This window comes from Sceloporus occidentalis, unplaced genomic scaffold (genome assembly GCF_023333645.1).
Source record: "Sceloporus occidentalis isolate IW3139 unplaced genomic scaffold, rSceOcc1.0.p SCAF_1, whole genome shotgun sequence".
NCBI lineage: Eukaryota > Metazoa > Chordata > Lepidosauria > Squamata > Phrynosomatidae > Sceloporus > Sceloporus occidentalis.
Genome location: NW_028316981.1, coordinates 44,873,352 through 44,899,455, shown reverse-complemented (window position 1 = coordinate 44,899,455; position 26,104 = coordinate 44,873,352). Strand labels below are relative to the sequence as shown.

General features: G+C 42.8%; 1 protein-coding gene across 8 annotated transcripts in view; it reads right to left on the bottom strand.

Annotated features, from left to right (window-relative positions):
- Positions 1 to 26,104, bottom strand: part of LOC149321350 (inositol 1,4,5-trisphosphate-gated calcium channel ITPR1) — a 273,413-nt gene that overhangs the window by 62,916 nt on the left and 184,393 nt on the right. For 6 of the 8 annotated variants that reach the window (XM_089520074.1, XM_089520084.1, XM_089520102.1 and 3 more), the window contains 3 exons: positions 25,023 to 25,070; positions 20,975 to 21,107; positions 19,104 to 19,294 (listed from right to left, as the gene is read on the bottom strand). In XM_089520074.1, coding sequence (XP_089376200.1) covers positions 19,104 to 19,294; positions 20,975 to 21,107; positions 25,023 to 25,070 — 372 coding nt within the window. The remainder of the gene's footprint in view (positions 1 to 19,103; positions 19,295 to 20,974; positions 21,108 to 25,022; positions 25,071 to 26,104) is intronic. The other 2 variants (XM_089520122.1, XM_089520131.1) reach the window with 1 other exon arrangement.

The window sequence follows — 26,104 nt, the reverse complement described above, 5'->3', positions numbered from 1 at the left end:
CTGCGTCTAGGATGGCCCTGGTGTCCAGCCTGTAAATGCCTTATGAAAGTCAGAGGCTGGGACCAGACAACAGTCTTGCAGACATCCTCTAAGGGAATTCCCGACAGGGATGCTGAGGATTGTGACACTGCCCTTGTGGAGTGGGACCGAGCCCTGCCAGGGAGTGGTTACCCAACAGTTCATAGCAGAGGTGGATGGTACCAGCCACCCATTGGAAAAAACTCTGCGCGGACACAGGCAACCTCTTCATTGGTTCCGAGTAGCACAGAGAGGGTCTCTCAGACTGACTGGAGGCAGCGGTTATGTCCAAGTGAAAAACCAGCGCCTTCCTGGCATCAAGAGAGTGCAGGCTTCACTCTACGTCCAAAGTCGGGCTGGATGCCGGAGTAGGCAACACAATGTCCTGGCCCATGTGGGAAGCAGGCAGTACTTTAGGCAAGAAAGTAATGTCTGACCGGAGGACTACCTAATCCTTGTAAACCTAAGGAAGGGCTGGTCCCTCCGCAAGGCACAGAGGTCGCCCGCACAGCGGGCAGAGGTGATGACCCCAAGGAAGGCAGTCTTCCAAGTCAACAATCTCAAGTCCATCGTGGCCATCGGTTCAAAAGGCTTGGATTGAAGAGCGGACAGCACCGCCTCCAGGCTTCAAGCTGGTAGCAGTACCGACCCAAGGGGGTGTAGGTTGGCACATCTCCTAAGAGGGTGCAAGTTGGCACATCTCCTAAGGAACCTCTTCAAGGAAGAGGCTAAGCCTCCTCCACTAATGGCATAGGACCGCTGGGTGTATGGTTTCTGCATAGGCAGGGTCACAGTCCTCACCGCATCAGGCAATGAGGCTAGGGCTGGATTCTCCAGACCACCAGCGGCAGGCTCTCGATGTCCGGGTGGAGGATCCGGCCGTCCTGGATCGACAGCAGGTCCAGACGGAAGTCGAGGCGGAGGGAGCATCTCTTGGAGGTGGAGAAGAGACGCGAACCAGGGCTGCCACGGTTACCACGGAGCGATCAGGATCACATCCGATTGGTCCGTTGTCATCTTGGACACCACCCTGATGATGAGAGGGAAGGGAGGAAAGGCGTAGAGCAGCTCTCCCGTCCAAAGGAAGGCGAACCCGTCTCTGAGGGATCCGTCCATTCGCCTCCCGGAGCAGAACTGGGGACAGTGGCTGTTCCATTCGGTCGCGAAGAGATCGACTTGGGGGGGGGGCCACCGGTCGAACAGGTCGCTGACCATCTCCGGATGGAGCCTCTACTCGTGGCACCGGAGGAGATCTGCTTAGGCAATCCGCCAGGTCGTTGTCCTCTCCTGGCAGGTGAATTGCGTAGAGGAGCATCTGTCTCTGGATGAACCAGCTCCAGACGCGCAGAATGAACTCGAGCAGGGTCCTGGATCTGGAGTCTCCCTGCTTGTTGATGTAATACATCACAGTGGTGCCATCTGTTCTCAGGAGGACCACCTTGTCCGCGACAGCGGATTTGAATGCCCTCAACGCCTTGTCGGCTTCCAGCATCTCCAACGTGTTGATGTGGAAACATTTGTCCCGGGCGGACCACTTGTCCTTGACAACGAGGTCGAGCAGGTGGGCGCCCCAGCCTTCCAGGGGAACATCTGTTGTCAAAGTCAGTTGAGGCTGGGGTTGCTGGAAGGGCATTTTGATGGAGACGTTGAAGCAAGCCAACAACCATCTCAGAGAAGCGGCCATTGGCCTCAGTACCGTGAGATACCTTGTCGGGGAGTCCTCCATCAGTCTGAAGACTGAGGGGACTGAGAGGCAACAGGCCTGAAGGGGCCGGAGGCGAAGCCTTGCCCACGGCATCACGAACGTTGTCAATGCCATGTGGCCTAGGGCTACCTGGACGTCTCACCTTTCTGTGGGAGATGCAAGGCTTAGTGAAGCTGCCAACGCCTGAAAGGGTCCGGAGGGGGAAAGGTGGAGCATCCTTCAGAGTCGGGGATGGCCCCGATGAACTTAGCCTGCCCGGCAGGTGTGTAGTGGCTTTTCCTCGCAGGCAATCAGGCCGAGGGGCGCCCAGGGTGCAAGGCGAATGAGACTGTCTCCTGGTAATCCCATTGTGAGTCGGCGGCAACAACAGTCGCCGAGGTATGAAAGACTCTGTAACCCCTCTGATGGAGGTATACCACCACTGGAGCCATGCACTTTGTGAGGGCCCTCAGGGCCATGGCTAGGCCGAAGGGAAGTACGTTGCAGTGGTACGCAGTGAAGCCGACGGCGAAGGCGAGGGATCTCCGGTGGGACTCTCGACTTCCGATGTGGAAGTGGGCTTCCCCCAGGTCGAACATCACGAACCACCGGCCCTGGTGGAGTAGAGGCAGAATAGAGGCCAAGGTTACCATCCAGAACCGGCGGTAGTGGGAAAGCCTCAAGATGTCCGAGAACCGGAGGGGAGGGAGACGAAGCGCGGAGGAACCCCTCGGGTTCTCTTCTTCCCCCGGTCGGTATCCTGATGGCGGGACTTCCGATACCGGGTGTGTGTGTGTGTGCGTTGCGACGGCCAGAGGAGGAGGAAGACTGAGAGGGGTAACGCCACCTCTGGGAGTCCTGCTGCTGAGACTGTCGGTCTTGCTGGAAAGACCGATGCGACCGACCTTGGGGCTGCCACGGTCGCTGTCTCTTCCGGCCGGGCGAGATGGAGGCCGACGACATCCCGTGGTTCTTGGCCGCTGCCTTCATCCTGAAATTGCGGTTCAGGCGCTCGTCGGTCTCAGCGTGACAGAGACCAGAGCCGTGAAGTGGCATGTCCTCAATAGCTGTCCTGCCGTTGGTGTTCAGGTCAGATCAACGCAGCCATGCATGTCGGCACAGAGCCATCGATGCCGCCATGGCCCGTCCCACGCAGTCAGCCACATTTGTGGAGGCAGTGATGAGCTAGCTCCCTATGGAGCGGGCCTCATCTATGATCTCCACCAGGCGCCTCTAGACATCATTCGGGACGTCAGGGATGAATGGCAAAAAAAACCCTCCATCGAGGTCTGGATGTAAGCCCCCATGTAGGCGTTGCCAGAGGCGTCGTCTGTTTGGGGATGAAGGTCTGCTGTGTCCCTTCGACTTTTGCCGAATTTTGTTTGGGGTGGCCTGTCAACCAGAAACCGCTGGATGGAGAGATCTGGTACAGGGATTCAATCCTGCGGGACGATCTCACCAAGGAGGCCGGCACCTCTCAGGGCCGCCTGACGAAGGTCTCCAGGGACGGCAGCAGCGGGATGGATGGCGGGAACGGTACACGGCCGTGCACCCTGTGTTCGACTGGGTCGTGAGCTTTCTCCTCGGAGAAGGAAAGCCCAATGTTCAGGGACCTTGGCATCTTGATGATGTGCTCGTTGAAAGAGCGGCCATCACCGGTGGGAGAAGAAGGCTCGGGGTGGTGCAACCTCTGAGGAGAAGCCTGGATGGAGGCCTCATCGTCTGATGGGTCCTCCGAAGATGACAAGATTTCTGGCTCAGAGACGGTGTCTGATGCCAGTGGGAGATCCGGCACCCAGACTCGCGTGGGGGACGCGTCGGAAGCTGAAAGCTGCCGATTCCAGAGCGGGCCGCTACGGCTCGGATGTTGAAGCCCTCGCATGCGACACCGGGGGCTTCCCTCTCTCAGGGGCCATAAGACGGAGATTCAGCCTCGTGAATCTTCTGAAGGATCCTCATCAGACGGTTCATCCTCGCCTGAGTGAAGAGTCAGAGGGAAGGACGCCCTCCATGGAGGTCTGGCCGTCTCTGCATTGACGCGGACAAATTCTACAGTCGAAGGCAGCGGGGAGTCGATCGTGGAAACTGCATACGATGCCGACGACTCCTTCGGGCGAGAAGAAATCGGAGTCGGAGTCCTTTTGGCTGGAGAGCGCGTCTTGTGCGAAGCGCGCTCCTTGCCTTTGGAGGACGCCACTGACTCACCTGGTACCGGGTGGATTCGGGCCTCTTGGGCATGGAGTCGTCCAAAGCCCCCTCAGAGTGCCTCTTCTTAGAGGATCCCGGCATCTCGCCCCGCTCCTTGGGGAGGGGGGAAGGGATTGCCCGGCAGGTCTGACAGGACAATGATCCCTGAAGGCTGAGGCTTGGTCGCCTTGCCCTCGTCCTCCGGTGCGGCGTTCATTGATGGCACCCAGGGTGCCCTCGTCTTGGGCAGCTTGGAGGCGTGTCGGGACGCCTTCGATGATGCCTTCGACGACGCCTTGGAGGATGGGACCGGCACGGCCAGGGCCTCCGCATCCGCTCGTTCCTTTGAGCACGAACCCTCCGAGGATGCCTTCGTCCCGGACTTGGCCTTGGGCTCGAAACCCTCAGTCCCCGACGTTATGTGGGGGCGCTTGGAGGGTCTGTTGGTGACGCTGGGTTTGAATGAACCATGGGCCACATCTGCTCGATCCTTCGAGCGCAAGCCCTCCGGGGATGCCTTCCTCCCGGACTCCGTCCTGGGCTCGGAACCCTCAGTCCCCAATGTTATGTGGGGGCGCTTGGAGGGTTTGTTGGTGGCACTGGGTTTGAATGAACCACGGGCCACATCCGCTCGATCCTTCGAGCGCGAGCCCTCCGGGGATGCCTTCCTCCCGGACTCCGTCTTGGGCTCGGAACCCTCAGTCCCCGACGTTATGTGGGGGCGCTTGGAGGGTTTGTTGGTGGCGCTGGGTTTGAATGAACCACGGGCCACATCCGCTCGATCCTTCAAGCGCGAGCCCTCCGGGGATGCCTTCCTCCCGGACTCCGTCTTGGGCTCGGAACCCTCAGTCCCCGATGTTATGTGGGGGCGCTTGGAGGGTTTGTTGGTGGCACTGGGTTTGAATGAACCACAGGCCACATCCGCTCGATCCTTCGAGCGCGAGCCCTCCAGGGACGCCCTCCTCCTGGACTCCGTCCTGGGCTCGAAACCTTCAGTCTCCGACGTTTTGTGGGGGTGCTCGGAGGGTTTGTTGGTGGCACTGGGTCTGAATGAACCACTGGCCACATCGGCGGTGGTGGACGATTCAGCCACTGGTGGGCAGACACCACGCTGGACACGCTGGCCCGGGAAGAAGAAGCAGGCGGCATAGCCGAGGGAGCCGACGATGAAGAGAGGGGCCCCCCTCATGGGTCTTGCCCTGGTCGATGGCTGAAGTCAGCCAGGACTCACAATTCTTCCGAGCCTGCGAAGAGAGGGGCTTGCAGAGTGGACAAGTCTTCGGATCGTGGTCCTTTCCCGGATGGGCACCTTGTCTCCGCAACGTCACACTTTGAAAGGTGCTGGAGACCTTCTTCCGAAGAAACAAAAGCGGAGGGAAAGTCCAAAATCGAGGTCAACAAGCTGAGAGTCCGAAGTTATCAGGGGCGGGAGACAACGAATGGTCAAAAACACAGTGATTCCAATCAAGCTAAAGAGCGAGCGAAGTTCCCTGAAGCAGCTAGCGCGGCGGAAAAAAGGAACTGGGGAAAGAGCGGGAAGGCAGGGGCCTTATAACGGGTGGGCGGAGTTACCGCCAAAAAGTTTCTATATGTTGCAAAGTGAACTTTGCCTAGTGATTCCAGAAGTTTCTGAACAGCACTGCGCAGACGCAGTGAAACCCATTTGTATGATTCGCAGAGACCACAAAGAAGAACTACTAATACTTATCTACAATATGAATGGATAAATTCTGGGCTTCAGGGACTACGGTAATTCCTGTTCTTAAGGCTTAGTAGAGGCTGACCCTCCAACTCAAAACCTAAAGGAAAATGAGAGAAAGTCCATTTCTTTCTAATTTTGTAAACTCTCTCCTTTTTCAAGGCAAAAACGGTTTTTTTTGGAGAATCAAAGGAGAATCAATACCCCTGGAGTCTTCTACAGTATGAGCAGAAATTCTTCTATTTTTATGTCCTGTTCCCCCCCCCCCCCAGCAATGTGGGAGGGTTGGGAACACCAAATGGGAAGGGGGCACATGCTTCTCATTCCTGGTCTACAAGAATACATATTTACATGATGGGAGAAAAATATATTTCCCATATTTTAATTAACATTTATATTTTTCCAGTGCAGAGAAGAAAAATAAAACAATGTCTGTTTAAAACTCTGTATTGCTATCTGATGAAACTAATATGTTGTTATATAAACCAGAAATGGAGCTTAAAGCATGACTGGAGAATGTACGTATGTGCAAGTAGGTCACCTTATGCAGAACACTGTGATGTTAGCTAGCATTCTGCAGTGGCTCATGTTGCAAGAACCTCTCATATAATTTATTGTAAAAGCAAGCTGAAAAAAGAAAAGGAGCCAGGTGGCAAAATGTCTGCTGAGATGTAGGCAACACAAGTCTGCCCCATCATGGTGGGATCTGATCACTTTCCAAAGCAATTTAAGTGACAAAGTGACTCCTCTGAAGATGCCTGCCACAGATGCTGGCGAAATTCCAGGAATAAACTCTTCCAGAACATGCCCACATAACCCGAAAAACCCACAAAAAAAACTATGACTCTGAAATGTTTATTACTGTTTTAATATCAGCTTTTGTATGTTTTTAATTATATGTATTCTTATTTATTTATTTAGAGTATTTATACCCCGCTCTTCAGCCACAAAGGATCTCAGAGGGGCTTACAGATTGTTAACTTGACAGTTTTCTACCCTCAGGCTTAGTCTAAAAAGACATGACCCAAAAAGAGAAGGGAATGGCAGTGGAGAAGGGGATCAAGTCCAGGAGATACTGCCAGTTCTTTTCTCTCTCCAAGGCCAGGTGGTAGCGGCCAACATGGAAGAAGGGCCTTTCATCTAACCATTATTATAATTTTCTGTCTTTTGTATGACTCCTTGAGTCCCAGACTGCAAAAAAGGCAGTGTATAAATAAAAGGATGGATGGCAGCACCACTTCTTACTTTGTGGATGAGCAATAAGTCAAGAAGCGATGACACAGATACTGTATGAGAGCTCAGCCAATCATGGTTAGAGTGTTGGACTAGAATCTGGAAGATCTGGGTAAAGGTTCCACACTAGGCCAATGAAACCTGCTGGAGTGACCTTGGGCTAGTCACTCTCTCATAACCCAACCTACCTCATAGGATTTCTATGAGGACAAAGTGTGGAGGAGGAGAACAGTATATGCCACCATGAGCTCACAGGATCATGAGAAAAACAGTCTACTGGTATGCCTAATCAGCCCCTTCTACGACCTTCATATTACAATATGTGGACTCTTGGGGTGGACACTGAGAAAGTCAGCTTTTACACTCACATGACTGACTTTGCACCAACATAGGATAAAGAAGGTAGTTTCTTACTAAGCTTAACATCTTCCTATCCCTTCATTCTTCCAATGAGCTCACAGCAGTATACTCTTTTCCTGTCCACATGTGCGCCCACATTGAAGCATATTAAAAAAACATATAGTTAAAAACATATAAAAAGTATTGTACTAACAAAGTTAAAATTGAATTTGATGAAGCAGACTTAAGTCTGTGAAAGCTTATGCTACAACCTCTTTCTCTTAGTCTCAAAAGCTCCCTTTGCATAACAAAATGAAAACAATTTAAAATATTACTTCAAAGAATAAAAGTAATACACCACCATAAAAAGCCCCTTTCTTTTAAAACAATCAGTGCCCAGAAATAGAATAGAAAGGTTTTCACCTAATGACAAAAGGAAAGCAAGGAGGGAGCCAACCTACCCTACAATGCCCTCATGTTTTCACCAAATATACCTGTGAAAAGATGGCACTGAGACACATGACTCCCTAAAAGATCTTAAAGGTTGGACAGTCTCACAAGATATAGCCCTTCAGATAAGCTGGAATGGAAACTCAACTACCAAGCCCAACTGCCAAGTCCTTCTTGCTATGTAGCTACCTAGTTCCATGTTCTACCCTTATTCATTTGAGGTCATATACTGCAACATCTTTTGACAAATAGAGGCAATGATATTGTAGGAAACTAATGAGAGGCCATTTGTAGCCCTTGCTGGATTGAAGAGGACAGCCAATACTCATTCTTTCCTCTTACTCAGTAGTAGCTACCTGAAAGTAAGAGTATGGTTGGGGGTAGAGAAGACCATCCTATACCAGAAGATCATTTGCATCACATGCAGTGAACAAGAATAATCCTGTTGAAGATCTGTATTGGTCACAACCTTTTTTCTGTATTTAAGAAAATGCATTGTGAAAAATGCCTCAGAATAACTAAGTGACATTATTTTAAATGATATAATGGAATAAATATTCAACCACAAAACACCAACTCAGGACAGTGATACTTTTATATTCTTACATGCAGCATGACCACAAACTCATTCAAGTATCACATCTGTCAAAACAATACTTACTCCAAGAAGATATCCTTCAATTGGTTAATGAAAGCCCCACTTTTAGTTCACATACCTTTGAAAATTGTAGTGCATCATTTCCCACTGGCAAATTTTTATTTACTCTATAGATTTCACTCCCTCCCACACCAAGTACATTTTGTAAGATATTCTGCCTATATCTGGCAGCTCTATGAAGCTCTGCCTAAAACAACTAGAAGTGCCAATGTTGATTTATTTACAATGCATTTTAAGAGAACGTGTGTGTGTGTGTGTGTGTGTGTGTGTGTGTGTGTGTGTGTGAAATTACCAACCTAGAGAGCTTCAAGAAAGCTGTCAAGATGGATAATAATTAATTAATAATAATTTGTTTTATTTATATACCGCTATTCCAAAGATCATAGCGGTGAACAGCAAGTAAGCTAATTAGCAAGTAAGCTAATCTCTTCCGGCAGGCCTTTCCAGATTAAAGTACTCAGCCACACAATGATCTCTCCCATATATGTTATGATTCTGCCCACCGTTATTAGATTCAATGTTTTTAAGTAATTTTAATTCTGATTGTTTAATTTTTTTTTACAGGAGGAATATGGTGTATATGTTTGTATGATTTTAAATGTTGCATGCCGCTTTGATTGTTTTCACAAAAAGCGGGATATAAATAAAAGTTTTATTTTTTATTATTTTATTTTTATTGTTATTACTTCTAGGCACCAACAAGTAAATGCGGTTTGAAAGAGAAACCAAAAGCAATGGAACTAAGAAGATAAGGATTCCCTTTAGTTCAGAAAATTCTCTTCAGAGGTAATTAAAGGGTGACTGGGACAAAAAGTATCCATTATGAATATGATGGAAGACATGCAACAGACATCTCACTACAAATCAGTCACAGCCCTAAAAATGCTACTAATACAGGCTTTTCAGACAGACAGACATTTGACCAATGTTAAAGAAAACACAGGAGACAACAGACACACCCACACAGAGCATACAACGTAAAGTTCAGTATGTGTGTATAGTGCCAGAATAGATAGCTATAGGCAACAGCAGATTCTAAGAGCAGAATCTTCTTTGTTTCTGCTGATGTATCTGCTTTGATAAATATGGCTGAGGAGGAGGAGGAGAAGGAGAAGAAGAGATGCTCAGATCAAGTGATAGCCTCATCCAATAACTGCAACAGCTGCCTTACATCAGATGAAAAATAACACAGCTCTCAAGCCTTCTCAGAAGAAAGTATCCTGTTCCTATATCTATTATGTGAGGAATATGAGTATTTCCCATTATTGACAAGGTCTGCAGTCACATTGTAAATGCATTTTCCTGCCACCAGTCACAACAGAGAGGCATTACAAAATCTGTCTCGCAAAAAACCAAGAAAAGCAAAAGCCTGGGGAACCCTTTCTAATTAAAGCAGTACCTTAGCCACAGATGCTGTGTTCACCCATGCCCTTCTCCAATTCCAACATCCTGAAATTTCTTTCTAAACTTTTACCTTGGGTCACGTAATGAGTCCAGCTGCTGCCCCACATCACCCGACAGTCACTTACACTTACGTTGCTCCCATCTCTCCTTCCTCTCCCTCATTAACAAGGTCCTGACATGACTCAACACTGCAAAGTCACTCTTGTACAACTTCCCTTCTATTTTAATCCCCACTCCCCAGCCATTCCTCTGCTCCACATCTTGTGTTTCTAGTTCCAAATGACTCTCTCCTGCCTTGCTTTTAAAGAAAGGAGCTGTTTGAAAGAAAACTGTACCAATCCATATGCCAATTGGGAAAGGGGCAACACTTTGCAGAGAGAGTTAATGCCAGACATATGGCAAAATCTGCTGCTACTGGATCAGTTTTCTGTTTTTGGAGAAAAGTCTGATAAATCAGATGGTATTTTGTTTCAAGACCAAATCATTTGCCATGAAACAAGAACCATCACATGATGCACAGAGGTCACAAGACACATTTCACAAATGCTGGGGATATGAATAAACATGGCACTCTAAGGAGTTAAAAAAAAGAAGCTGATGTTCACAAATTTCTCACACTAAGGGGGCAGGGAAGTGAAAAGAACACAAGGTATGCTTTGCTCTGTGCTTACACACTGTATCAGTGGCAGTTTCTCCACAGGAATCAGTAACATCCAGGTAGTTCAGCAACAATGCATTTATGAATCTGGTGTAGTTTCTTAACTGGGACCATACTAGAGCACATGCACCAAAGCAAATCTCCTCAGTAACATACCGTTGCAAGAGCTATTCCTGCTGCTTCATCAAATTTGTAATGCCAAAAGCAGCACTTCTCCAAAATTGGTCTTCCAATTAAAGGGAATTCCTTTAAAAAAGTAACAACTGATAATGTTTCTATTTCTTCCTCCTGCATAATGAATAAGTCTAAGGGTACTAGATCCCATCTGATCTCGGAAACTAAATAGGGTCAAGCCCTGGTTAGTACTTGGATGGGGGACTGGCAATGAACACCAGGTGCTATAGGCTATATTTCTGAGGAAGTAACTCATAAAAGTACCTCTTAATATTCCTTGCTTAAGAAAAGTCTATGAAATTCATGGGGTCACCATAAGTCAACAGGCGACTTGAAGGTGTGTGTGTGTGCACATACACACACAATGAATGATGGTTTCCTTTTTTGTGCTGCTTTCTTGAAGCATGTTGAGATTTTTTTTAAAATGTAAACTATTTTCTTACCTGAAAAAGAAAGAAAATGGAATGAAAAGGCTATGTAAAAATAAAGAAGTTTAATGAGCAGTGTAACAAGTCATTGTGATTTTGCTGTTGCACAGATGTGTGTGTGTGTGCATGTACATGTATGTACCACCAATTATGAAATGAATTACTTTTAAAAGATAACTTTCCAAGCTGTGTTGTTTTCTAGCAGTATTGAAGAGCAGATTGTGTACCCTGTTGATTGATGTCTTCATTCTCGACCTTTGAGGACTGAATCTCATATGGTCAGCAAATTTGTATGGGTATGTATATGCTTTCAAGTTGCCTGTCAACTTTTGGTGACCCCATGAAGTTTACTTAACTGCTAAAATGCACTGACCTGCTAGAGGTATTAAAACCAAAGGGGGTGGAGGTAAAGCCTCAGATGCAATGAACTAATTAATTAAAGGTGGCTTGAGGCAAGTGTATCAGGTTTTGGCTTCAAGTGACCTGAGGCTGATGTATCAGGTTTTGCTCAGATCTTTGGTTGTGCATGTCTGTCATACCTATTGGAAATATATTTATCTCTGTTAGCTGTTAACTAGGTCTGCCCTGCAGTTGCAGCTATTTATTTATACTGCTAACCAAGAAAACAGGAAACATGAATATTTGAATCAAGTGGTTTGGCTTCTGCTCAGACTTCATAATGACACCCCCACCATCACACAGGCTCTGTTTGTTGGAAGCTCATGTTGCAAAACCACAGCCAAATTTTTAGGTAGGGTAGAGCAACATCTATTCCCATGGCTTGATAAAAAGAACAGCACTCTGATTTGAGAAACCATTTATTAGCACTTTTTAAACATATGGATTCTAGGTTTTGGGCAATGCTGCAGACAGTACTTTCTGGTCTTTGTCCCACAGAATAAAAAGCCACTCTGTAAATCCACTACTTTGAGCATGGTGTAGTGATTTGGGTGTTGGACTGGAACTCTAGAGACCAGGGTTCGAATCGTCGCTTCACCACAGAAAGCCATTCAGTGACCTGAAGTCGCACTTTCGCAACATCAGAAGAAGGCAGTAGCAAATCCTCTCTGAACAAATTATGCCAAGAAGAGAGTCACCATAAGTTGGAAACAACTAGAAGGCACATAACAACAATTATATCAGCATAACATTATGCATGTTCCAATTCAGAAAAGTTCTTGAAGAGATCCATTTCAAACTGGCTTCAGGTTGGGATACGGAGTGGAAACTGCCTTGGTCGATGATCTCCATCTGTGCATCGACAGCGGAAGTGTGGCCCTGTTGGTGCTCTTGGACATCTCAGCGGCCTTCAATACCATAGACCATGGTATCCTTCTGGAACGCCTGAGAGAGTTGGGAATCGCTGGCTCCGCTTTGCAGTGGCTACGTTCCCACCTCTCGGGCAGATTCCAGATGATGATGCTGGGGGACAGCTGCTCCTCTATGAGAGAGCTGACATCTGGTGTCCCTCAGGGCGCCATTCTGTCCCCCATGCTGTTTAACATTTACATGAAACCGCTGGGTGAGATCATCCAGAGATATAGGGCGGGGTGTTATCAGTACGCTGATGACACCCAAATTTATTTCTCTATGCCTTGGACTGTTTCAGTGACCAAGGAGGGCATCTCCCCCCTGAATGACTGCCTGAAGTCGGTAATGGATTGGATGAGGGAAAATAGACTTAAGCTGAATCCAAATAAAATGAAGGTACTCGTGATAGGTAACCCCAGTCCAGGTATAGAGATAAGTTCGCCAGTTGTAGATGGGGTCACACTTCCCCTGAAAGACTGTGTCCGCAGCTTGGGGGTGCTCCTGGATTCGTCGCTTCAACTGTCTTCTCAGATTGATGTGACAGCCAGGAGTGCCTGCTATCAGCTTTGGCTGATACGCCAGTTGCGGCCCTACCTGAAGCAGCAGGACCTAAAAAATGGTTGTACATGCTCTAGTAACCTCTCGCCTTGATTACTGCAATGCACTCTACATGGGGCAACATTTGTGCCATGTCTGGAAGCTTCAATTGATACAAAACATGGCAGCCAGACTGGTTGCCGGAAAATCCATGTTTGACCATATTACACCTATTTTAAAATCATTACATTAGCTGCCTATTAGCTTCCGGGCACAGTACACGGTGTTGGTTATCACCTATAAAGCCCTACATGGAATGGGTCAGGTCTACTTGAAGGAACGCCTCCTCCCATACAATCCTTCCCGTACACTCCAATCCTCCGGGGAAAACCTTTTACAATCTAGAAAGACCAGACTGGCGGTGACTTCCCAGAGGTCCTTCTCTGTCACCAATCCAAAAACTTGGAATGACCTGCCGGAAGAGATTCGCCAATTATCCTCGCTCGACAAAAAGGTGACAAAAACCTTTGTCTTCCGGCAGGCCTTCCCCGATTGATAATGTCCAGAACCAACTGAATCCTCCTCATTTTATTATTTTTCTTATTTGTGGTTTGTTTATTAATTTTGTTATATTGTTATGTATTTTTAACCATGTTTTATTGTTTAATTTTATACTTGGGAGGGAGGATTGGGCTGGGGTCTTGTGGGGCTTGTTGTTTTTATTTTTGTATATTATATAAACTCTGCTGTTACCCGCCTCGATCCTCAAAATGGAAGAGGCAGGATATAAATAAATATTATTATTATTATTATTATTATTATTATTATTATTATTATCCATGTTACTAAAAAGCTTGTTACCTCCTGCACCAATCTGTCCAATTAGTGACATCAGTTTATACTATTTTTCTAGACAGATTTTTCAAACTCCAGGTAATGAGAACATGATCTCATATCTGGTCAGGATTACGTGGATGCTTATTCTTCAAATCACAAATAAATCCAGGATTCATTTTCCAGTACTACCCTTCCAGATTGTGAAGCTGCCTGCTTAAAAAAGAGGCTAGGTTGTCCTCATCCTTCCACTGACAGGCAAAGACCTTTTTATTAATACAGGCCTTTGGAGTCTAAGATGGGTCACTACTGGGGGGAGCATTGAGTGGTTTACTGTTAGCAGTTTCTTCTTATTAACACATTTTAACTTTAATCCCCCCATTTTATTGTATATACTCATGTATAAGTCTAGAAATTTGAGTCAAAAATTGACCCAAAAACCTGGGTCGACTTATCCATGGAAAACAGAGTATAAATTTAATAAACAAACAAAAAATTATGTATATGGAACACAAATTCTGAGAAAATTGTCACACCTAAGCATACACAGACTCTGGGCAAGAACAGCCTTGTTGTTCTTGTTGTTGTTGTGTGCCTTCAGGTCATTTCCAACTTATGGTGACCCTAAGGGGAACCTATCATGGGGTTTTCTGGGCAGAGACTGTGTGACTCATCTAAGGCCATGAGCTTCCATGGCCAAGAAGAGAACTGAATTATGGCCTGCAGTCGTAGTCCAAGTCTCAAACCACTACACCACACTACCACATATGTACATTCACTATATGTTTCTAGAATATATGAAGGGCTGGCAATATTGCTGGTTTTGGTAAAGGGTCTCTGTCCAGGAAATGAGCATTACTTGGTCACATTCAGCAAGAGACTCTTTTCCCAGGAGTTATTCTTCTCCCGCATTTCCAGAATATATGCTAGTCTTCTTTTTCAATGTCCCATATCTGAATGTGATCTGCAAAGCTAAGAAAGAATACAGGCTTTGGAACTTACTTATTTGGATTAAGTTACAGAATTTCACAGGCATAATGACCAGTGGCCATTCTGACTGGCGGATTCTGAGAACTGTAGTCCAAAAGGTACTGTTTCCAAACTCTGCATATTTGTAGATCAAATGGCCCTTTTTTCAAACTCTGCATGAACAGAATTGAGATGCACACAAGAGAATCTGTTCTCTTCTCCTGAAGCATTAGCTTAAGATGCACTTTAACACTGCTGCATTCCACTGCAATTTTTTTTACGTGTTAAATGGTTTGGCGCAAAGTATCTTTTATAGTCTAAAGGAAGCTCTTTATCGGATATCTGCTTTATGCCTGTAAGGGTTAACAAGACCTTCCAATCTGGCTTTAAAATAGAAGGAGCCATGGATGTATCACGTAGTTAGAGGCTGTAGTCCTAATATAATTCAAACACACATGTTAGTTTTATATCACTGATGCTGCCCAAAAGGCCAATCCTCAGAACTGGATGCATGGCATTTCACCAAGAAACCTGATTAAGCAAACTTTTTCCAAGGGACAAAACTACTCAAGGATAGACTAGAGCTACTAGCTGCCTTGCTCTGCAAGCAATAAAGGGATGTCTGATGGTCCATCTGTGACATTTGATTCCTCAGGTCTTTCATTAGATGAGTTTCTTCAATCACCACATCCAAAGTCCTGATTGCCTCCAATTTAAGCAGAAAGCCAATCATATAGGAGTGAAGGAAAGGAAAGGACAATAGTATCTTGGGATTGCAAGATGACAAGTGTGCACAAATTTCAGGTAGTATCACTAGTCCTGCTTCTGTTACAGCAATTAAACATTTCAGAGAATAAGCAGATGGTTCTGGCTATGCAGGAGAAGCGGGGCTACAATTCAAACACATTTTTTAAAAACAATGCAACCGTTTTGTTCATACATTTAACACAGCTGCACACAAACACAGACCTACACAAGTACAGCAAGTTTTTTAAGCACACAACATCATCAATATAGGACAGAGCACACATCCTACTTCCTTCCTGAAGGAGGGAGTTGCACGTAGGTGTGAGAAACAAGGATGTTTTACAAGTTCCTGGAAGTGAGGAACCCACCAATTTTTTAACTTTTTTTGGAGGGAGATTGAGAAAGAGAATGGAGAATTATAGAAAACCATAGCAACAAGTCAGTCCGTCTACCCACACCACCCACCAGGCACCAGTTTCATTTGGTGACGCACTTAACAAAAAAGCCAACAGAAAAGCTCAAGCTGTCTCTAGCAGCTTAGGAAGGTGAGCAAGCCAGGAGAGCTCATTAAATTCCCTCCTCAGTTTCTCTTGTATGCCTGCAGCTAGTGAGCAAGTAGGATATAAATAGAAGTTATATAACATCTTTGTTGATTCCTGTGCTTACCAAAAAAAAAGGAAGAAAAGGAAAAAAAAGTAGCATGACCTTGTTTTTAATAGCCTGCCTGTACGGTGCTTGTCAAGGACTTACATTTTGTTAGAGACCATCTGAAAAGTTTAAATAAACAGTATATCGACTTCACAGATAAAACACAAGTACGTGGGCCCCGGTGTCTGACTGCAGGTACAGCATCTTTTCTATATGCTTTACTTACAAATAAGAACCATCTAGCGTTCAAGAAAAATAAATTACTACAATGTATCTCATTGGTAAGACTGACATGAATATTTTCAAAAATAAATTACAGCTTTCTGAATATCATTTCTAGTCCTGTATGTGGATTCTCTAAATTTGAGGTGCAGTGATGGGAATAGAGCATGACTTATCAAGATATAAAGAGATGGCTTAATAACATCTAAAATGTCAGATGTTCAAACCAAAATCTAATAAGGTAAGTACAGCAAATGGAAAAGGATTGTAGCACAGTGATGCACCTATATACTTTCAAATAATAATAATAAATTAATAATAATAATTTGTTTTATTTATATACCGCTATTCCAAAGATCATAGTGGTGAACAACAAGTAAGCTAATTAGCAAGTAAGCTAATTTGCCCCCAACAGTCTGGGTACTCATTTTGGCGACCTCGGAAGGATGCAAGCCTGAGTCGAGCTTGGGCCCTTTTGCTGGTCTTGAACTCACAACCTTGTGGTTTTGAGTGAATGGCTGCAGTACAGGCATTTAACCACTGCGCCACCAATGTTGGCAGCCACAGAGAAATGTGCTTTACTAGTCCATCCTTGCAGTACCGTAGAACCAGAGAAGCAGCTTCAAACTCGGCTCAGAATTTCCCGTTATTGAAGAAATGGCTGCTCTGCAAACACTTTAATGATGGGAGAGGCGAGGGGATGCCTCAATGACAATTTACAAGCACAACTGGCTATCATATTTTCACGCTTTTGGAAAGTTTTACTGACGTTTTACCAACAGTAAGCCTCCTGCGTGATAATACTGAGTTCACTATGAAGCAATATAGAAATGTAAATGCTATTGCTAATAGACTGCGCCTGATATTAGGCAGTCACATGGTGTCAGTCTCAGCCTTTCTCCCTCTCCCTTGCTATTCCCAAACAACTTATTTTCTTTTTTACCCACTTTTTTCATTTTCCTATCTTCTTTTTCTTCCTAAATTGCATTCCCATAACTCCAGAATTGTATTCCAAATAAAAATAAAAATAAATAAATGCTGATAGAGCATAAGGCAGAAAGACAGGGTTAAGGGGAAATGCGTAAGAGGGAGTGGGGCCGCTGATGGCACAAAAAGCCCCAATCACAATTTTGAAGAGGCATGTGATAATAGAAGCTCCAAAACTGGGATGTTTCACTTTAAATAATGCCATTGTGTCAAGAACAAGACTCATGTAATAAAATCCTGAGGAAAATTTTTTCATCACCCAGTTGCAAATAGCGTTGTGACAAACCAATTTTTTTCTTCTCATCCATAGAGAACTAGATGCGATTAAAAAAAACCCATTCATTTCAAAAGTCTCACTTTCAAAAGGTCAGATGTCATCTGGGAGAAAAGTATTTTTCACAGATTTCCCAAAGGACAAGGCGAACATTTACACTAATTACATGTGTTGGTGCTAATTTAATTTGCATTTCAGACTCAATTAGCATGTCAAAAAGAAGTTTGGCAGAGGAGTGAAGAACATTCCTCTGCTTGAAAAAGCTTGAAGGCACAGACAAAAATCCCACCACCAATCTCAACAAATAAACTTTGGTTGCAGCCCCAACAAAAAATGGTAGAGTTGGGGGGACCCTCAAAGACCATCCAGTTCAACCCCTTTCTGCTATGAAGGAATACGTAGGAATACAAAGGAATACATAGGGTTCTAGAGGACATGTAGTCCCGTTTAACATCAGGATGGCAGTGGACGATATGATCCGAATGTAAACCTATGGCAGAGTTTTCTGGACATAAAGAGAAGTTTTGCCATGGGCTGTCCCTGAGGCTGAGAGAGTGTGACCCTCACAGAAGAGAAGAAAGGGGAGGGATGGTTGGCAAATGGCAATGCTCTTCTGCCAAGCAGGAATTCTGCTATGGAGAAATTCTAGCATTGGAAGGGATCCCAAAGGTCATCTAGTCCAATCCTCTTCTACCATGAAGGAATACGTAGAATTCTCAGCCTCAGAGGCAGGACATGAGAAACCTACCACTGCACACTCACTCTCTCATGGTGATCATAAGGCAAATCTATCATGTTTTCCCCCTTTTGGCAAGGAGAGTTCAGAATGTCCCTGAGTCTGAGAGAGTATGACTTACCCAAGGTCACCCTGTGGATTTCCATGGCTAAACTGGGATTAGAACTCGAGCCTCCCACTGCACCATAGAAATTCACAAGGTGACCTTGGGCAAGTCACATGCTCTCAGCCTCCAAGTCCAATCCTAGAATTCTAGGTATTCCTTCATGGTAGAAGGGGATTGGATGAGATGGCCCTTGGGAATCCCTTCCAATGCTAGGATTTCACCTACAACCCCTCCTTCTCTTCTGTGAGAATTTGAATGGGAGAGCATGGCAAGAAAGGGGAGAAGAAGGTATCCACCACCACCTACACACAAAATGCTCTCTCCTTTTGTTCTCATTTGTTTTTCAAAGCAAAGCTGTGGGTAATGGTGGGGGAGAACATCACCCTAACAAAGGAAATAGCTTCTGGTAAACCCCAATATGAATGGTATCTTTGCTTAATGTAAAATATGCAAATCCGGGCCATCGAATTGTCAGCTGAAAGGTTCCACCCCTTCACTTCATTTGGAAATGATTAAAAACCAAAATTCTTACTGGTTGATAATTTCTTCTCTTTGAAATCTTTGAATAACAGATATTTTGTGTGTTTATCAAATTTTGATGAGAATTCTTTACATCACTAGTTGCAAAGTACATGTAGCTCAGACTTCTGCCATACTTGGGAAGAATGGTTATTTCACCAGCTCCACTGACAATATTCCCAAACTCCTCCTAGTATAAACAACTCTTTGTTTGTGGATGCTGTAAGAGGAAATAATACCCTCCATTCAATAGTAGCAAATATATTTTAATCTTGTCATACCTGTATAATAGTATTACCACCTTCCAGGAGAGCAATAGCCAACAGGATGCTTTCATGAAAAACCCTGTCACTGGTAGCATTCATGATGAGATCTATCACCAGATTGGATGCTCCTTCCTTATCCAGGTGACACTGGACTTCTGCCAAACTCATTTCACCACGATTTGCTGTGCTGGAGCCAGACCCACCTCCTACAAAAACAGTTAATCACCAAGAGTGAAAAAGTTTCTTATGCTCCACATGTTCCCACCATTCACAGTTTTATTAGCTATTCAAGTGCCAGAAAAAAATGTTCTTCTCTTCATTACTCAAGGAGATTATGTTGTCACTAGCAATCATTTATTTATTTAAAACATTGATTACTTCACCTGTTCCTCAATGAGTTCTAGATTCCTAACACCATAAATAAAAATATAACAATTTTTAGAAAGTAGCTTGACAATAAAAATAGAATTAGCTGATCATAGCAAACAGTACATACACGTGTGCATGCACACTCAGGAACACTATACTTTAATTCAAAAAATTAACTACAGCAGTATTAACCACTTTGAAAAGAGTTTTAAAAGGCCCCATAGCCTTTCCAAAAAGTAAACTTTTGATTATTGTACAGAAGGCTGGTAGAATTGTTATGAAACAAACAACAGGTTTATTCATTTTAATTTCTATTCTGTCTTTCAGTCCTGAAGGATCCCCAGAGCAGCATAAATAAAACATAAGTGTGTTTCGATCGCATCTTCCGCTGCAATCTTTCTTTATATATCAGGGTCAGATTGCTATCACAGTCTGGCCGAGGCCTCCCTAGTTTGATTAAGCCATGATTATTACAATTTCAAGGGAAAGGACTTTTCCAACATCTCCTATTGGATTCCTTTAATTAGACAGGATTATACATTGGATCTCCTTGTGAATAAAAGCTTATGCTTTACCAGATATCTGTGGTCCTTCTTAAACATCCCACTTCTTATTAGATCATTGCATCTTCAATCACTTCCCCAACAGCTGGCAACTGGATGTTACCTAACTTGCATGCTCCCAGTCCTACCGTTCAAGTATTTCAGAGACTACAAAACAAGGACTCAAGAACCAATAGCTAAATAATACTGGTTTTTGGAAACAGTGCTACACTATTAAAAGCAACCATGCTAATCTCTCCTTTTCTAACAACAGAAAACACATGAAGAAAAAAAAACTGAGAAGAATGTCCATGGTTATATTTTGGAGATATGAAATACTCTTGAAATCAGAAAAATCTACTGGTGAATCCAGTGATGACAGCCACAGTTGAGGAAGGAATGGGGAGTTACATGACCAATAAAAGAGAACAGGAAATGTAAGAGAGAGAATATTTATATGATATTTGTAAGAGAGAGAATATTTGTATGATATTTTCTGCTACCTATCCATCAGTTTCTCAGCTTTCTCTAGGTTTATCCAGAATTTCTGTGCATTAAACATAGAAGTCAGAGGCTTGATTTTGTTTAAATACATGCATGTTAACACTTTTTTAAAAAATCACTTTTTAATAACTGATATCTTGTCAAACCGAACTTGGTAGTTATCTCTTATAATAGCAATTGTAAAAACCAATCAAGAGACAGTTATAAATTTCCAGGATAAATTGGAAAATGGTAAAAATAGATGTGCCATAGGTAAAATGAGAAAAAAAGGAAGGGAGGGAGGAAGAAACTAATTAATAGATCCATTTCCAACATTTGAAAAGAATTAATTCTATTGTGTGAGTGACATTGTGGAAGAAAAAAAAATCCCTGCTGAGAAAGGTACTAAACTATCCAATTTCTTATTCAGAGAGAAAGAACATTCAGCATGGTAGTCAGACACATTATTAATTGGCATGCTGCGCATCCTACCTCCTCCGCCGGCTTTGCTGGGGCCTCCAGGAGATAAGGGGCCATTGCCAAAGCTGGTAAGGCTCTCTCTTCTTCCTGCACCTCTGACATTGCCATAATAACGGTTGACCAAAACCTGTCTCAGTGCCTCACCCTTAATTCAAAGATATTAAAACACACACACACGTTATGAATGACAAATGGTAGCAAAATTTGATAGAAATAGTAAGCATTATTTCATTTTAATTCCACAGTGGCCAACAATAATAATGAAGACTGGGAAGAAGAGTGAGAAGTTTATGAGAACAACAGTCATACATTTATAAAATTAAAAACTTAGTTCCCTTGGTTCAGATAATTATTGTGTTCATTTACAAGCAATATTAATATCTACTTAGTGGCAATGTGACCTTAACAAGAAGCAATTTGAGTGTAACAGCAAAACAAAAGGAATATGGAAAATAAACAAACATTTGCTGCAAGGAGCACTTAACATCTATCAGTCTTGTTTAGCAGAGTAGCCACTTCCAGAATTTACACTCCCCTTCTCTAACTAGTAGGTGATTTGAAAGTGTAATATTCCCCATTAGTCTCATACTTGCTAATTAATGATCATTAAACAAGTGGATACATAGTCAGGCTTCATGGCCAGATATTACAAATATGATCACTTATTTTAAAATGCTGCCCTTGCTTCAATTAATCCCCAACTTCAGTTACATTTACATGTTTAAAGTCTATTATACTGCTAAATACAGCTAGCCACTGACACACATACAGTATGCTCTCCCATGCTGTAATCACTGACTTCCTAAACACCATGAAATAGTTTAATCAAATGGTGAAAAACAATATGAAACCAAAGAGGAAATGGATTCAACCATCCCAGTACTTTCCTTCCCATCATAGTAGCAACAGCCAATAATTTATCAATCAACAAACAGTAGAAATAAGATGGCTGTAGTTGTAACATTGTACACTTGATGCCTTCAGGAGGACATGTTCCATGTAATTTGCACCAGCTGCCCAAGACAGCCAAAAGTTGTCGTGTTTGGAACAAAATGAACATGAATGACTAAACATCAAGAATGACTGAAATTTTGGAGCAATTGATACAGATTTGCACTCTATGGAGTATCACACCACACTAGATTCGGGTTATAGCCCATTGAAGAGATTAGGGTACAGAATAGGAATTTAAGAGCAGAGGATTCAAACAAGCTATTTAGGTTTATTTGAGAATCTTCTGGTGTTATAATAAACATTTTTCAATTCATTTCTATAATTTGAAGATCAAACCCTAACAGTGGTTTCTGCTTCAGTATGCTTTCTTCCTACTGTTGATCCCTGGAAAAAGGGAAGAGCCTCTCTCACCAACCACCAGTAAGCCCATTGCCAATAGATGAGAAAGATTAAGACTTTCACTTACTTATCACTCCCCAATTGCCTTATCTAGGCAAGTTTCAGTTCAACTCCTGGCAGTTTCAGTTCTGCTCTACACAACTATTTCTGTTCACGTAATAGTGAGCACAGGAACCAAAAGATCATAGATAGTGTACTGTTAATCAACTTTCTATAAAGCTGAACAACCTTAAAAGCTCCTCAGCTATTTCCAGCTTTGTCCCATTTTAATATTACAAGACAAAACATTTTAAATTAGGAAACTAAATTTACCAAGAAACCAAAGTGACTACTTCTTAATTCAAGAATGAAACCAAACTGGAAAGTAAATGGAAAACCAAGGGAGAAGAACGTACTGGAACTGAAAAGGAAATTATCCAATTTCCAATTTATACTGGAAACATTCTTACTCTACACCTGCAAGGAAGTGTGCACTGGAATTAAAAACTCCTACAATGTTATAAAACATTTCTGTTATTTAATGGGCACTTATTTGTCTGCCAAGAAAACTCTACACAGTCAACTACAAGAGAGATCTTTACAATATATTTCCTTAGACCTGACATCATCTGAATATTTATTTATTTATTCATTAACATATTTATATCCCATCCTACAGTGAAGGGAGGAATACAATAAAATCAATTTAAATAGCCTAAAAATAATTTGTAAAATTAAGAGCAATTTAAATAAAGAGAAAACACATTAAACAATCTGGCAGGTTAGAACAAAACAGCTAAAAATAGTTCCAGACAATTTTAATACCATGCACTTGTATAGATTTGAATTAAATCAATTAGTCTTCAAAGGCAAAGGATCTAGTAAAAAGTTGTGTTTTACTTGGCACTGGAATGACACAAGTGTTAACAGCAATCAGGATTCTAAGAACCTTCCAACAGATCTCAGCCCTTAGTAAGGCATACATAAAGACAGTTAAATTTCCCCCCATATATTACAGAACAATTCCAGTTGTTACTACAGACTAGAAACACATCCACTGAATCAATGGGAAGGTAACTAATTAACATGAGAGCCAGCATGTTTTGAGCAGTGAACTCGACTCTGGAGATCAGGATTCAGTTCCCTGCTTGGCCCACTGGGTGACCTTGGGTAAGTCACATGCTCTCAGCCCCAGAAAATCCTGTGATAGGGTCTTCATAAACCAGAAACAACTTGAAGGAACAGAACAACAAAACAAATCAACAATTAAATTAGCTCCACTGATTCAAAAGATCCACTCTAGCTGGAACTAATAACTGGATTTAGATTCATAGGTATAAAGTGACTAGAGAATGCATGAGAGAAGACAAGTATAAAAAAAAGCAGAGTTTGCAAGACAGAGAAAAAAGAATAACAACAATTTTACACAAATTAAAACTACAATTTTTGCTTATACATTTTCATATTCCTTTTTTTTATTTGAAGGGAAAACAGATGCTTTTTGCACTTGTCAAGGTTAACAAGAAGCAATTTCATCTCATTTGAGTGTAACAGCAAAACAAAAGGAATATGGAAAATAAACACACATTGGCTGCAAGGAGCACTTAACGCCTATCAGTCTTATTTAGCAGAGTAGCTACTTCCAGAATTTACACTCCCCTTCTCTAACTAGTAGGTGATTTGGAAGTGTATTTTTGACCATTATATTCTCCATTAGCCTCATACTTGCTAATTTGTGAACACGGGGAATAAGTTCCATGCAATGACCTGGCCAAGGAAGATTATTCTGTGGTAGAGGCAACAAGTATTCTCCCCTTACAAGGTATTCTTTGAATTTCGACTCCAGATATAACCCTAATTCATACAACTTCATGCCCTCTGCTAAGAGAAAAGGATCAGGCATATTAGGTCTACTTTGCATACAGCTCATGGAAGGAGAGCAAATATCTTACACAAACACATCAGCAGGCATATAAAAATCCAACTGGTCCACACAAAAATACCAGATGAAAAAATATTTTAAGCATCGTTCAACTGTGTCTCAAGAGTTGTGTTTCTATCACAAAATGTGTCCTACAAGACAAGTTCCACTAAGAAAACAGCAATGAAAACTAGAAAAAGACTGCAATTACAAATATGAATGTGTTAGCACAGAGATGATCAATAGCAGTCAAAGAAACCCAATTCATAAGTGAAGTTACATGGAAGGAAACACCTTCCAGTGTTCAGCTGTCTGCATTGACATCAGTCCTGGTGACTGCAGAAATAAAAGGGAAGCATCATAACAGAACCAGGAAAATGAAATAGGTCAGTGTGTGTGTGTGTAACAATGATGTCTTCTCTAAAGAGCTATATATACACGATACTATACTTACAAGAATTTTATCTATATCTATAATGTTACACGAAAAGAAATCAGGGGCACTGCCGTGACGTCCAATGTCATTAAAAAGAAGAGGAAAAGAATGCAGATGCTTTTCTATAATAATAATATCAAAATGGCTCAGAAGACTTATCTGAGTGTTTCCATTGCTATTTCTCTTATCTTTGTTCCATGGTATATTTCTTTGAATTTTAAAAGATTAAACTAGTTCTTTACCATGTGTACATCTTTCTTAAGCCATTTTCTTTTTTAAAAAAAGGGAAGTGGGAAGGAGGAACAATGAAAGTCCAGATGTAATTAGTATCGAGCATATTAAACCTGAATATCACTACTGAATATACATACCCTTTTGCGATCTTCAAGCTGCCTCTCTGGTAGACTTTGATCAAGCTCCTGGTTGAGTATGGAGAAATTTCTTTTTAAAGTCTGATACTTAAGAGACACTAAATAAATTTAGCATCAATAACTATCTTTTACAATGAGCTGTATGGTTTAGAGCAGTAAGAAGATGAAATATATTACTCTAATAAGCCATCTAATTAAAACTGTTCAACATTCATCTATTTCTTCTAATTGAAACTGTTCAATATTCATCTAATTCTGACTCCACTAATTCTAACAGTTTCTATCAAGTAACACGAGGCACATAGGCTTGCCAATTACTTTTTTACACAGAGAATACAAGACACCACCATCTACTCTTAATGAGTGAGGGAGCAGAAAATGAAAACTGTCACTGGTTGACTCCATGCAACTACACACACAGGCACACGCATACACCACAGCTGAATGTGAACTTATTTTGTACACAACTCACTCCTAATCTGACTTTCAAAATATGGAAGATTTGAGAAGAAAAGGCATTCCATGGGAAGGTCTTCATAAGAAAAGTGAAGCAGAAATCCTATGCCCCACATGTTAATTATCTTTCTAAATAAGATCAAGTGCTACCAATAATCTTCCTATGCAATAAATTATTTTGAAACAAATGTTTTAGAAATGTTGGTGAGCCTCACACATTGGCACTGCCACACACCCTCTCCTCTAGTGTGCTTCAGAAAGAAGCAATCAGAATCTTCTACCTAGTTTCAAACTAATCCAAGTTGTCTCGTGTGTATTGAACCTCATTAGTTTAAAATGGGAACTCTGGTTCTTTTCAAATTGAAAGCAGATATTTGATCTCCTGTCCACTTGAATGTAAAGAGAAGGAGAAAATGTGAGGAAAAGGGAGCTTTCAGGCTTGAAGCTCACTGTAGTTCATGCACATAATACTAAATGATGGTTATATCTGGAGCAGCTATAGGAATTCAAATCTAGTTTAATAAAAACAAATTAATACTTTCTTCAAAATTTCTGGAAAGGTCACTAGCAATCCAGAGAGGAAAGCAAATCTGAATACAGCAGAAATGTTACTTGGCAATAGCTGC